The sequence below is a fragment of the Xenopus tropicalis genome, chromosome 6, assembly GCF_000004195.4.
Source record: "Xenopus tropicalis strain Nigerian chromosome 6, UCB_Xtro_10.0, whole genome shotgun sequence".
Taxonomy (NCBI): domain Eukaryota; kingdom Metazoa; phylum Chordata; class Amphibia; order Anura; family Pipidae; genus Xenopus; species Xenopus tropicalis.
In genome coordinates, this window is record NC_030682.2 from 140,053,711 (window position 1) to 140,067,658 (window position 13,948).

General features: G+C 44.6%; 1 protein-coding gene across 1 annotated transcript in view; it reads left to right on the forward strand.

The window, feature by feature from the left end:
• fer1l6 (fer-1-like family member 6) overlaps positions 1–2,851 on the forward strand; it is a 61,115-nt gene extending 58,264 nt beyond the window's left edge. Inside the window, exons 40-41 of the mRNA XM_031904479.1 lie at positions 97–197; positions 1,906–2,851. Coding sequence (XP_031760339.1) covers positions 97–197; positions 1,906–2,086 — 282 coding nt within the window. The 3' untranslated portion in view covers positions 2,087–2,851. The remainder of the gene's footprint in view (positions 1–96; positions 198–1,905) is intronic.
• The last annotated feature ends 11,097 nt before the right edge of the window (positions 2,852–13,948 follow it).

The following is a 13,948-nucleotide window of genomic DNA, read 5'->3' on the forward strand; positions in this document are numbered from 1 at the left end:
GTTTTGGATGATCTTCTGGTACCAAAACAGACACCCCCAGCACAGTTCCTGGAGTTCTAAGTCCCTGTTAACCTTTCCCATTTTATATAAATACAGGGCAAAGTGGAGGCAGAGTTTCATTTGGTGACAACTGAAGAAGCAGAAAAGAATCCCGTTGGCCGTGCACGGAAAGAGCCTGAACCACTGGAAAAACCAAAGTAAGTCTCTGGGGCTCATTTAGACGTTCAAGCACATGTGGTAAGTGCAAAACCTCACACTAAATGCCATTCCCAAAGGTACTATACACACACCTGTATACATACTCCTGGCACCAATGCACTGGTTCTGCCCATCTGTACAGGGACCCAAACCCTTACGCATCTCTTGCTTCTGGGGTTCACTTCATGTAGAAACAATGGGCCTACTTCACATAGGGCGGTTGTGCCTACACACCCAACTGACTGGCACCTAGCGAATTACATGCTAAGGTCATTATAGACACATAATATAGACACAGCGTGCATTTGGGGAGTTACGATCCTAAAGGAACTCACTCCTAATGGTGTTCTATCAAGAAAATATTGGGTGCCATGTAACAGGCCAAGGAGAATGCTGGGTAGCAAACTGTATCCCTAACAGGCCTTGTCCCTTGCTTCAATTTCCCAAAAGTGCAAGCCCCAAAGTCACCCCCTGGTTTTGCCACGGCATCTGGTGGTTTTAATTGGCCAACACCATGGCTCTCATTTAAAAAGACTTCTGTTATGACAAAGTTGCACCCAAAAGGTGCCATTCTGGGGAGGTCATGGCAGCCCTGACAGATTAGGACTAGAATAGACTAACAGCAGAACAACAATTACATTCCAGACAAGGGTATTTGCCACATATTACAAGCGACCTGCACTTTATTGTGGGAGAAAGTTTATCCCCCGAGGTAGCACGCATTCTATAGGCAGATCTAGGATGGAATGTGTAGTCATTTAGTAAAGTTATGTAGAAGCAAAAGTATTTTGTGTCTGCAAAATATACTCAGTAACATTGGGGTTCACCGAGACACTAAAGGCCCAGTTTCTGGGCAGTAAAACCCTCACAAGGGGCACCAAAATCATTCCAATAACCATGGATTTTCTGTGCAAAACCAGGCACCGATCTGTGTCAGATCCCATCATCCCTTCTTATTTTTATTAAGGGAATTAGGCAGCAAATGACTTGCCTCTCGCTGAATTTAGTGTCCCCAAGGCCAGTACAATTGCTTCTGGTATCACTTAGAGTGGCCGCGCTGATTGATCCAGTTCAGCAAATCACCATAAACACAAAGCCAGCGAGTCTCAGGGGAGGTTATGAGATTGGAGTCATTACAGCGGTGTCAGCTCCGCCATTCCTCGCACTCCTTCCCCTGGTTACATATAAACACAGCAGGAATCTATTTCCTTAATGGCCTCGGCTTCAGAAGAAAATGGACTTTATCATTCTAAGCTCTGTTGTTATTTGATGGGGCAGGCGAGGGCCATTATATGACTCTGCTTGTTTAACTGCCCGGGAATTGCACACCTTTCTGCTGCTCTTTATTACTATTATTATTATTTCCTTTGTACTTCATTGCAGCAGCCACTTCTGGTCACTCAGGTAACCACTTGTCCTTTGAGAGGTGCTTTCAGGTTGCTATGGTCACTGTCCCCAACAACCTAGAGATGTGCCATTTAGTAAGGACAGCCGTGGGTAACTGACAGCATAGGATAAAATGGTATAAAAATACAGTACTCAAATAACAGGACTGTTTCTGTTTTAGTTCTATCCATTTGTGCATAATGTACGCCGCAATGACTCCATTATTTCCCCACCACTCTCGTCCTGGCGTAATCCATTGGGATGAACAGAAAGAGTTCAGGCAGCAAAGTAATCTTACATACATTTCCTTTTGTTTTCTAGCCGGCCGAATACCTCCTTTAACTGGTTTGTGAATCCGTTTAAGTGCCTGTATCACCTGATCTGGAGGAATTACAAGAAGTACATCATTATCGGGCTGGTTTTGCTCATCATTACTCTCTTCCTGGTTCTTTTCTTCTACACCCTACCGGGCGCCATCAGCAACAGGATCCTGTCCGGCTAAAGCTTCAGGTTGTTCGTCCGGCTAAAGCTTCAGGTTGTTCGTCCGGCTAAAGCTTCAGGTTGTTCGTCCGGCTAAAGCTTCAGGTTGTTCGTCCGGCTAAAGCTTCAGGTTGTTCGTCCGGCTAAAGCTTCAGGTTGTTCGTCTGGCTAAAGCTTCAGGCCATTCATAGGGAATCCCTCCACTGCCTCTAGGATGAATTTTGAAGGAACAGAACAGCAGGGAATTCCCAATATTCCCTATATGCACTTAGCAGCTCTGTCTCCCATTCACATACTCTGTTGTATTCATAAGTATATTATCCTCAATCAGCGAGGAAATCAGAGAAACTGCTCTTTAGCTCCCCACTGCCAGTGATTGGATGCTGCTTCCATTTTATTGATTGGCCAATCATTACAGATAATGGCTCTTCTAAATCGTTCCCCTATTACTTTGTTACAGAGAGCCGCTTACCAATGAGGCTCCAATGTATTCACGGACAGCAAGCGCGCACCTCCAGCTACTGGAACCTGCACCTCATGTCATAGAGTGTAAAGGATTTGTAATGTACTTTATAAGGCAGATTTATTTGATGGTTGATTTGCCAAATGAGTGGATTTTTGCCCCTACTGGCTGCCCAAGTGAAATACAGGTATGGCGACCCTTATCCAGAAACCGTCCAACTACAGGAAGGCCATTTCCCATAGAGTCCAATTTAAACAAATAATTCTAATTATGTAAAATGTATTTCCGTTTTCTCTGTAATAATAAAACAGTACCTGTACTTGATCCCAACTAAGATATAATTACCCCTTATTGGGGGCAGAACAGCCCTATTGGGTTTATTTCATGGTTAAATGATTCCCTTTTCTCTGTAATAATAAAACAGTACCTGTACTTGATCCCAACTAAGATATAATTACCCCTTATTGGGGGCAGAACAGCCCTATTGGGTTTATTTAATGGTTAAATGATTCCCTTTTCTCTGTAATAATAAAACAGTACCTGTAATTGATCCCAACTAAGATATAATTACCCCTTATTGGGGGCAGAACAGCCCTATTGGGTTTATTTAATGGTTAAATGATTCCCTTTTCTCTGTAATAATAAAACAGTACCTGTAATTGATCCCAACTAAGATATAATTACCCCTTATTGGGGGCAGAACAGCCCTATTGGGTTTATTTAATGGTTAAATCATTCCCTTTTCTCTGTAATAATAAAACAGTGCCTTGTACTGATTCCAACTAAGCTGCATGAATTCATATTGGCGATAAAACAATCCTATATGGTTTATTTAATATTTGTAATGTTGTAATGATTTTTTGTAGAATTAAGGTATTATGGAAAGATCCCTTATCCAGAAAATCCCAGGTCCCAAGCATTCTGGATAACAGATCTCATACCCGTATTCTTATTAGATATTATTATTCAAACCTTATGCCAAAGCTGAAATGATACGGGAGGTCGTACAGATTCATCAGCCATAGGCCACAAAATGGGGTAATAATCAGTGGGATTTTCCACTGATCCCTGGATGATTACAGATCAGGAATGTATCAGGGAGGACACTTGGTTGTTGACTCAACTACAGCCATTATATTTGCCCACCTGTATAGATAATAATGCTGTATGGCAGAAGAGTGATAGGAGAAACAGGGGTGTTTTAAAATTTGCAAGGACATTTTTATATTCCTTTATCAACAGTATATTGCACCCATACTGTATATTCCAATTTCACAGTGAATTTCAAAGGCTTTTCCATTGGCTTTTGATATTAAAGAAGCAGAAGCGTGAGTAGGAAACAGAAGTAAGAATTAAAGTAGGTACCATTTCTCTAACTAAATGCTAGAAAATTCTAAATCCTCAGCGCAGTTCCATCCAGCAATATGCTCCTACATACGGCAACAGAAGTCTAATTAAACGTTAGGATATGCCAAGTCCTTTTTTCAAGAAATCACTTATAATCAAGCCTGGCAGTAATTCCTCAGTGATGATAGCGCTCGCTCCTTGGGGATTGGCACACTCCAACTAACACATTCGGCTGCAAGCGGCTGGTTTTGAATTGTTGCCATTGGATATTTATATTATCTATTATGGCAGAAAGGCTCTTTGGTGCACGTGGTTATACACTGAGCCACAGAAGTGCTCGGCATAGTAAATCCCTAGTATATTGGTTTCAGTAATCAGCACAGCATGTGATACAGGGGAACCTTCCAGAAATGTAAATACCGGAGGCCTGATTGTTCTTTAATTCATGCAAATACCCCTAGAATTATTAGTACCCATCAGGGCCACCATCAGGGGGGACAGTCACTACAGTTTCCTGACTAGCTTGGCTCCCCTTTAATCTATTACGTGCCCTGTCATCAGTAATCCAATCCGATTGGTCGCACCCCATGTGTACGTGTGACATCACTACACACGGGGCGCAACCTCCTTTCCCGTGGAGACACAAGTGAAGAGGTGTCGTTCGGAAAGCATTTCGTGGAGGAGCCCAAAGTCGCCAGAGCCACCACCGAAGAAGCCAAAGAAGACTGTCTTCAGGGGGTAGTGTGTATGGGGGCAATTTGGGGGGCACTGTGTATAGGGGTAGTGTGTAGGGGCACTGTCTTTGGGGGGCACTGTGTATGGGGGCAATTGGAGGCACTGTCTTTGGGGGGCAGTGTGTATGGGGCACTGTCTTTGGGGGGCACTGTGTATAGGGGCAGTGTGTATGGGGCACTGTCTTTAGGGGGCACTGTGTATGGGGGCAATTGGAGGCACTGTCTTTGGGGGGCACTGTGTATAGGGGCAGTGTGTATGGGGAACTGTCTTTAGGGGGCACTGTGTATGGGGGCAATTGGAGGCACTGTCTTCAGGGGGCACTGTGTATGGGGGGCCCTGGGCAGCATAGCATTAGGGGGCACTATGGTAGGGGGGCTCTTATACTTTTTATGTCTTTGTCCTTTGTACTGATTGGAGGGGCCATTGAGGGAGGGACCCTGTGGGAGGGGCGCTCAGAAAATTTTGTTGTGAGGGGCCCGGGCCTAGGGGGGCCTAAATTTAGGGGCAGCATGCCTCCCAGCAGCAGGTAAATATTGGTCACATACGGGGCACTGGGGATAGGACGGGCAGAAAACTTCAGAGCGTCCTGTCCCCAATGCTCCGTATTTAAGCTACAAGGGCACGCGTTCCGGGGGAAGAAGGGCGGAGAATGGGGGTGGCCTATGGGCGCCATCATCACAAATCCAGCGCTGCATGCCATCGATGAATCCCAGCAGCCCTGAAGATATTGACTACTTAACTATTAATAACTAGGATTTTTGAACCTTGCAGCTTTTCAGTTCCTACTCACTGTACCTATAAAGTTATTAGATAGTTTGCTGTAGGGCCAAAACCAGGGCTAGGAGGGCCCTGCCTAAAGCAAAACCATTTAGGGAAGGGGGAGGCACAATTGAATAAACCACGTTAGTGGTATGCACATTAAACTAGCTCCTCCCCTTTTATCTCACTGTGCCAGTTGGACTTTAGAGAGGGGGCACTAGCTCCGGTGTTAAATGGATACTGCCATGATTTTTATGGGGCACTTTTTATTTCTAAATGACACTGTTACATAGCAAATAATTCCCTCTGCCATTTAACATTTTATTCTTGAACCAACAAATATATTTGTAGCTGTAATATTGGTGTGTAGGCGCCATCTCAGTGCATTGTGCCTGAGTCTGAGCTTTCAGCCAGCGCTACACATTAGAACTGCTTTCAGCTAACCTATTGTTTCTCCTACTCCCATGTAACTGGAGGAGTCCCAAGCCGGACTTGGATTTCTTACTATTGAGTGCTATTCTGATACCTACTGGGAGCTGCTATCTTGCTCCCTTCCCATTGTTCTGCTGATCGGCTGCTGGGAGGGGGGGGGGAGATCACTCCAACTGCAGCGCAGCAGTAAAGTGTGACTGAAGTTTATCAGAGCACAGGTCACATGGCTGTGGCACCCTGGGAAATGAAGAATATGGCTAGCCCCATGGGAAAACAGATTACAATGCAGGATTCTGCTGGAGAAGCTCTATTAACTGATGGGTTTTGAAAAAAACACGTTTAAAATATAACATTTTTATCAAATGTATATTCTTCTCCCCCGTCACTAGGAAACCCCCCCCCGGGGAGTAGGGTTGATATATACAGCACCCCAACAACACTGTTTTTATTTTTGGAGCAATTATACAAATTACACAAACAGGAAATCACTATATATGTTAAAAAAACAAGTTAAAATTATATATATTCCCAATATGTTAAATGATGGGCACTATTTAAAGACACCAACATGTCAATCGTTCAGACCTCCCCTAGCAATTTACATGCAATGCTATGTATCATAATGTTGCTTAGCAACAGGAATACACTAAAAATTCTATTTTTAAAGAACATTGCTTGCCCTTATTTCAGGGATTTTCTGCCATCTATTTATGAGCTAGAACTGTATCTCCCCGGCACAGACTGGAAGTCACAGTGTATCTGGCAGTTTCTCAGCTTGGTCTGTACATTATTTAGTCCTGACTTAAAGAGACACTAACATGGCAAAATGAAGAAACATGAGATAATACTAAACCCTCAGTTGTTTTCTATTTCATACAAGTTAATGGATATAGAAACCTTACGTTCCCCATGGTTTACAAGAGAATGTTGCTGATGTATTAACTGCAGGATTCTCCCATCCCTGTTCCGTGTCTCCCCACCCAGCCATTGTTACCCCTGAGGCAGGGAGACTTAAGGTGCCCATACACGGGCCAATTGTAGCTGCCAATATGAGTCCCTTAGACCGATTCGGCAGCTTATCGGCCCGTGTAGGGGCAGGAACGAGGGGCCTACCCGACCGACATCTGGCCTGAAATTGGGCAGATATCGATCGGGCAGGACCAAACGATTGAATTAGCCTATATGTTCCTCAGTATCGCTCACTCGTAGGTGGGGATATAGGATGTATGGGCATCTTAGACTCTGCTTCCATGCATAGGAGTAGGGAGTCCAACTCAAGCATTTGGCAAATGCCCTTTAGCTACAGCATATAGTACATAGGAAGCTTATAGTACAGGGGTGGGCAAACTTTTTGGCTCACGGGCCACATTTACTTACCCCCGGGCCGGACCGGGCCAGGGCGGGCAGGGCCAGGCCAGCGTTACGCCCCCTTCGTCTCTTTAATTCCGGCCCGCCAATGACACCAAGTCTCGCGTGATGAGACTTGGCGTCGGCGGCCCGGATTAAAAAGGCCAAAGGGCCGGATGTGGCCCGCGGGCCGTAGTTTGCCCACCCCTGTTATAGTACATAGGAGATGCAGCAATTCTTTCGCTTTGCGTTGGTGAATTAGACGGGGGGGGCAGTAGCTCAAGCAGTGGGCCGGACTAGACCACTCAGCTTACATCTCATGGGATAGGGAGCGTTAAGCTCAAGTAGTTGGTTGGAGTAGAATATTATGATGGCAGTTTACAGGGGAAGGAACACAAGTATTTACCTAAAGATCCATCATTTTTGGATTCTATTCTGTTACAGTTATATCCTCCACAGGGATGCGCCAAATCTGGCATTGGGTTCATGATTGGTCAAAACCAAACATTTTTTGCAGGACTCCAATTTGATTCCAACCACCAATGTACATATACATATATATATATATAATGTGCATATACATACAGTATACAGTAGCCCAGTGAAGGTTTTATTGCATCACCATATACAAGTGTTAAGGGTTAACTAGTCCCTATGGCTTTAAACCCTGCAGCTTCCTGGTTTGGTGCTGTTACTGGGCAAACACCCCTGTATCAGTTTTGAGTTCATATGTGTGTTTATTGGGTAACAGGGAGACCCCTCCCTTGGGACACAGATATAGTGCTTAGCAGGGGGTGGGTCATGCTCTATGGCTGCCTTTGCTCACAGGGGAAGAGGCACTGTGCTGGAGGCAAAGGAAGTAGGCCCCAGTAAGCCATGTGCCCCAGTCAGTCAGTGTGTCAGTCACTCTGGTGAAGTCGGGGACAGGGACCCCGTGAATGAGGAGCAGTTAGATAGCAGGTTTTGTGGAGCACTTTGTAGGAAAGTGAGATAGTGAGGGAAGAGCAGTTTGGCTCAGAGGAAAGTAGCTGTGGGAGTACCTTCCAGACAGGCCCTGTTGCCTCAGCGTAGGGCCACGGTTTAGCCATAGGAGGCAGGTAGTGTGTGACCCCTGATCCAGAGTTGCCGTGGGGCCTGAGGAGTGGGGTATCCAGCTGGCTGTTCCAGAGAGCGGGTGTACACCAACTGATGTGTGTGAGTATATTGTATAACCCTGCATATTGATTGTCCCTGACAATAAACCAATTCTACTGTTCAACTGCAAGAACCTTCTGGCGCCCATTTGTTATTCTGCACTGCACACAGCTACAGTGGGTTGTAGTTGCACTACACCATAGCTCCGTTTGGTTACTTCCACATAGCGAAGGCCCATCCTGAAGGACTGAGTCGCGTGTACCCCATGCTCTAGACCTATCTAGTCGTGCTGTTGGCTTGGTTACAGCCAAGAAAGGGTTACACAAGTGTTACTCTCTGACAAATATATTTCCAGTTCCGTTCTTTTATAAAGAATTTCATTCAATTTTTTTGGTCAATTCAATTGATTATTTTTTTCATGATGTTTAATGTAATAATCTGGTTTGGAACAGTTCCCTAAGCCCCGCCCCCTGTTGCCCTGCTGATTGGCTGACTACTTTGTGACTCAAATAAATGTAACAGTAGTCGCCTCAGTAGTCCTCAGCCTGCCTTCAACCTGCCTCCTCCAAATCCCACAATTCCCTGCTGCACACGTGATGTCAATAAGGAAAGGAACATCCCAGTGCAATGCATTGTGGGTTATGTAGTTCCTGCATGCTGTCTGTAAGCTGTGGAGAAGTTGTTACAATGTGTAACATCAATGTTTTAGTCCCTCCTCCCCTGCCAGGATTTCAAATGATGCAGAAAGAGTAGAACTGTTTTGCAGCTGGATTTCAGCATATAAAATGGAATTTATTCCTACTGTTTGAAGGAACAGATTACAGTTACTATATTAGGGGTTTCTGTGTTTTGTAGGGCTCTTTAACACATTTTTGGTTTGGAAGCCAGAATTTTTCTTTAATTAACTATCTTTCCTATCCCACTAATTAAACCTTTTCTCCTTTAGTTGTCTCTAGTGAGACAGCCACAGACTCAGTAACGAGGATCCTTGTTGTGCCGTGTGTAACCGCTGCCAATATAGACAGTTATAATACTATATATATATATATATATATATATATATATATACATACCAGGCTTCTCTGGTTACTTTCCATACTGCACATTATTAAGAAAAGAACACACAGCCTATGGAGTGCTGCCCCGTAGGAGGAATAATCCCACTGTTCCTGATAGACATCATCTGTCAGAAGGTTACTACTTCCTATTAAGCCTTAGTTTACTAATGACAATGTCTCAGAATAAAAGCTGGGAAATCAATGGCCTCCTTGACATTTCTCAGTGTATCCAGCGTTACCCACGGAACTCATTCCTTCCTCGCCAGAATGTGGCATTTAGCTTGGTCCAAAGTGACACAGAGCTGCTCTAAATATCAATGGAAATATTCTGTTCTGAGCAGAGAAAAATAACTTATACTCTTGAAAAAAAGACATTCTAAGTAATATTATAGTTTGTTTTTTTCCTTTAATGTTTACAAAATGGCGTAAGGCTGTGTAATAAAGTTTATAATGGGGTCTCTGTGCTGCCCCACCATTGACTTCAATGAATTTTGGCACTGGCAATGCAACACCTTATTCCAGTTTATTTATTGCAGTGGTCCCCAAGTTGTTGGACCGGCCTCCCTGGGGTGGCTCAGAACAGTGGCTGGCAGGGCTCCACCTCAAGTCATGGCGAGAATTAGGGAGAAATCCTCTTGACACTTTATAATACTCATGGAGAGAGTCAATGAAGATGAGGTTTCATAGTAAATACATATTTGCTACACTAAATATACTATAAAGCAGGGTTGAATGGTTACCACTTTATGGTGGATCTTTCATGTATATATTTATCTACATCTTTCATTCCATGACAAGGACCCACAAGAAGAAACGGAGCTTGTTCTGTTCAGTGACTGAAGCACCAAACACAGGGATCAAGTATCAAGTAACACTAACTAGTAACTAGTAACATCAAGCCCTGACTCTTAGGGATTAGTAACAGGGAAATCCTTAGTATTAGAATAAAGGGATTAGTCCTTTACACACGAGGCGGTTGAAGACCAAGAGGGTTGTAATTAGGGATAAGACAAGGAGGAGACCTCAAAGACAACAAACAGGGCAGAATGGAGTTAGCGATGGATCCATGGGTCTTTTCAATTGCATATGGAGCAGTGGGGAGAGGTCCCCATTTCTCCGTATACGAGAAAAATGTTAATATTTTGGTGCGGCGGCATGCCGCCCCCCAATTTGTGCCGCCCTAGGCCCGGGCCTTTGTGGCCTTTCCACAAATCCGGGCCTGACTGGATCAGGCGTAGAACTAGGTACCACAGATAGGGGAGAAGGCAAGGCTGGAGAACAAAGGCAAAGTCAGAGTCAGGAGTAATGAGAGCTAGGCAGTGGCTTAACTATGTATACAGCAGACCCCATCGACTTGCGGGGGGCTAGGCAACCGGGGGGCCTGGACCACAGGGTCTGCTGTACCGTAGTCCCCACTCCCCGGCCCCTATCCTACATTTAAAAATAGCGGCACATACAGGGCCAGGAATTGTGGTGCAAGAGGGCTGGGGGGGGGGCAACGGGGCTGGTCACACCGGGCCCCCTCAGAAGATTTTTCTACAATGGGCCCTGGAGCGACCAATTTACACCACTGGAGCTAGGGTCAGGCCTTAGTGTTTCAAGCTCATACTCAAGGCCAGAAAGTAATAAGGAATAAGGGTTTCAATAGGATTTCAACGATTAGGGATGCACCAAAACCTGAATTCGGTTCAGGATTCAGCCTTTTTCACTGCCGGATGAACCAAATCCGAATTATTAAAATCATGTGACATTTTGTCACTGAAACTGACTCTGAGTGCTTCTCTTTAACACTTACTTGCCCTAATTTGCAGATTCAGCTGAATCATGAAGGATTTGGCATTCAGACAAATTCCATGTAAACTCTGTGTCATTTTCACTGTATAGAACAATGGTGCGACCAAGAACTCCTTCTCCTTTCCCTTGCTCTGGGCATGAAAAATAACAAATCATTTATTGTGACAGTAGATCTTCAAGGCGCCCAACTCTCCATAAGAAAAGAATAACAAACTTGTCATATTCAGCCATTGTTATACGTCTGAATAGCCCTGAAGTGACGGCCGACGTCGGCTAGAAGTTATAGCAGCCTGGGCTGAGTCCTGCGTAACCCTAAGCCCTGCCTGATATGTACAGTAGGTGTCTCTTTTGTTATTTGTTATATTTTGTTATAATGTCAAAAAAGGCAAAAACAAATAAACAATGTTTACTCAAAAAGAATAGCAAGTGGCCATATTTTGTTGTATCATATTATAACAGAAAGGTAGGTTGGGGCTATTAATATATCTCCCCCCATACAACAAGAGTAGCAGCCATAGGTGTAGAGACATAGAGAAAGCAGCTGAGGGGGGGAACTAGTGGGGGTCCGGACTGGTACATAATTTCATCTGTGTTTGAGGTTTGCGGGATGGGGGATATTAGAAAAGATCTTCTCTGGAGATCATCAACATCTTCTCAACCCACTAGTGGCAGGAAATGCTGTCTGTGCTTTCTATCACTCAGCTTTGTACAAACCCACTCACTTTCCTATCACTTAGCTTTGTACAAACCCACTCACTTTCCTATCACTCAGCTTTGTACAAACCCACTCACTTTCCTATCACTCAGCTTTGTACAAACCCACTCACTTTCCTATCACTCAGCTTTGTACAAACCCACTCACTTTCCTATCACTCAGCTTTGTACAAACCCACTCACTTTCCTATCACTCAGCTTTGTACAAACCCACTCACTTTCCTATCACTCAGCTTTGTACAAACCCACTCACTTTCCTATCACTCAGCTTTGTACAAACCCACTCACTTTCCTATCACTCAGCTTTGTACAAACCCACTCACTTTCCTATCACTCAGCTCTGTACAAGCCCACTCACTTTCCTATCACTCAGCTTTGTACAAGCCCACTCACTTTCCTATCACTCAGCTTTGTACAAGCCCACTCACTTTCCTATCACTCAGCTTTGTACAAACCCACTCACTTTCCTATCACTCAGCTTTGTACAAGCCCACTCACTTTCCTATTACTCAGCTTTGTACAAACCCACTCACTTTCCTATCACTCAGCTTTGTACAAACCCACTCACTTTCCAGAAAATAGGGTCTGTTCCTCTATAGTTATAGAATAAGCCCATAGAAATACTCCCCTCCCCAGGGGGACGCAGGCAGTGGGTAGGGAGATCCGGGAAGGAATTAATGTGTGTCGGCCCCTCTGCAGGGGGGAGGCAGGGGGTAGTTTATATAAAAAAAAAAGCTGCTGTGTAACCATGGGGGCAGCCATTTAAGATGGAAAGGAGAAAAGGCACAGGTTACATGGCAGATAACAGATAATCTGTGCAGATTCCCATAAAATTCTACTGAGCTTATCTGTTATCTGCTATGTAACCTGTGCCTTTTCTCCTTTTTCAATCTTAAATGGCTGCCCCCGGGGCTACACAGCAGCTTCTATATATAAACTATAGAAGGGTTTCTGTAGCAAACACACAACTTTTACCAGTGCAGGGTAACAGTACATTATATTTTAATTACCTTAATACTCTTTTTAATGTTACTGTCCCTTTAATTTGCATAGTTTTCATACCATTCACTGGCATGATTCAGCCAATCATATCAAACATATATATATATATAGAAGTGACACGCTCTGCGGCAGGGCAACAGTACATACTATATTCATTACGTTCATGCACTTTCATTTTTTGGTGTTACTGTTGCTTTAAGCACGTTTGCATTAGCGCTTCATGTCAAGTATGGGAACATCAGTGATGCGCTCCTTTACTAGTAATTATCTTGAAAGCGAGTTATTTTACAAAATTAAAGCTAATTGAGCAAATCTTTCTAGGAACAAGGGCTGTTTATATTTGGACACTTGTCCGACGGTGGCCATCCCCTTTAATATATACCTTGTCTTCCATATCAAGTACAGGCAATGCAAGGCAGAAGTTTGCGTGGGAAAGTTTTATCTGGCACATTAAATGGAACTGCTGCAATATGTACAACGTATTTATTACGCCGCTGGCTGAGTTTATGGCGCCGTATTTCACTTAAAGCAGCGGCGTTCCTTTTTATAAGACTTGTGGGTGAAATGAAATCTCTTTCAGCTTAGATGGAACTGTACAGAGATTCGCTGTGTAAATTAAGGAATTATACCTTCAAAGTGATTCTAGTCGGGCCCCTGGGGATATACGCTAACTTTATATTTCTTCCCTAATCCTGATCCCGACGTTTCTGTGTAGGAGTCTCAGTGCTACAGGGTCTCCTTCCTTCTAATCTGCTCCTCTGTCACTTACTGTTACTCTTATTTATATATGTGTTTTCCTCAGGCCCTCTCAGGGTTGGACTGGGTGGGCCCGGCTCTAGTGGGCCCCCGGCGGCCCAGACCCGACCCTTGCCGGTGCTCCCCCTCCCGACCGCTCCTCCCCTGACGCGTCAAATTTATGCGCTCGGAGGAGGACGTCAGGTGGGGGGCCCTGCAAGGGGGGGGTTAGGGGATGCGCCTGGCTGGGAGCATCTGCAGGGCCCCTTGGACAGGAGCCCCGGTGGGCCCTTCACCCCCCAGTACGACCCTGGGCCCTCTTGTATTCATTTTCCATTCTAACTTTAAAAAATGCTCCATTGTC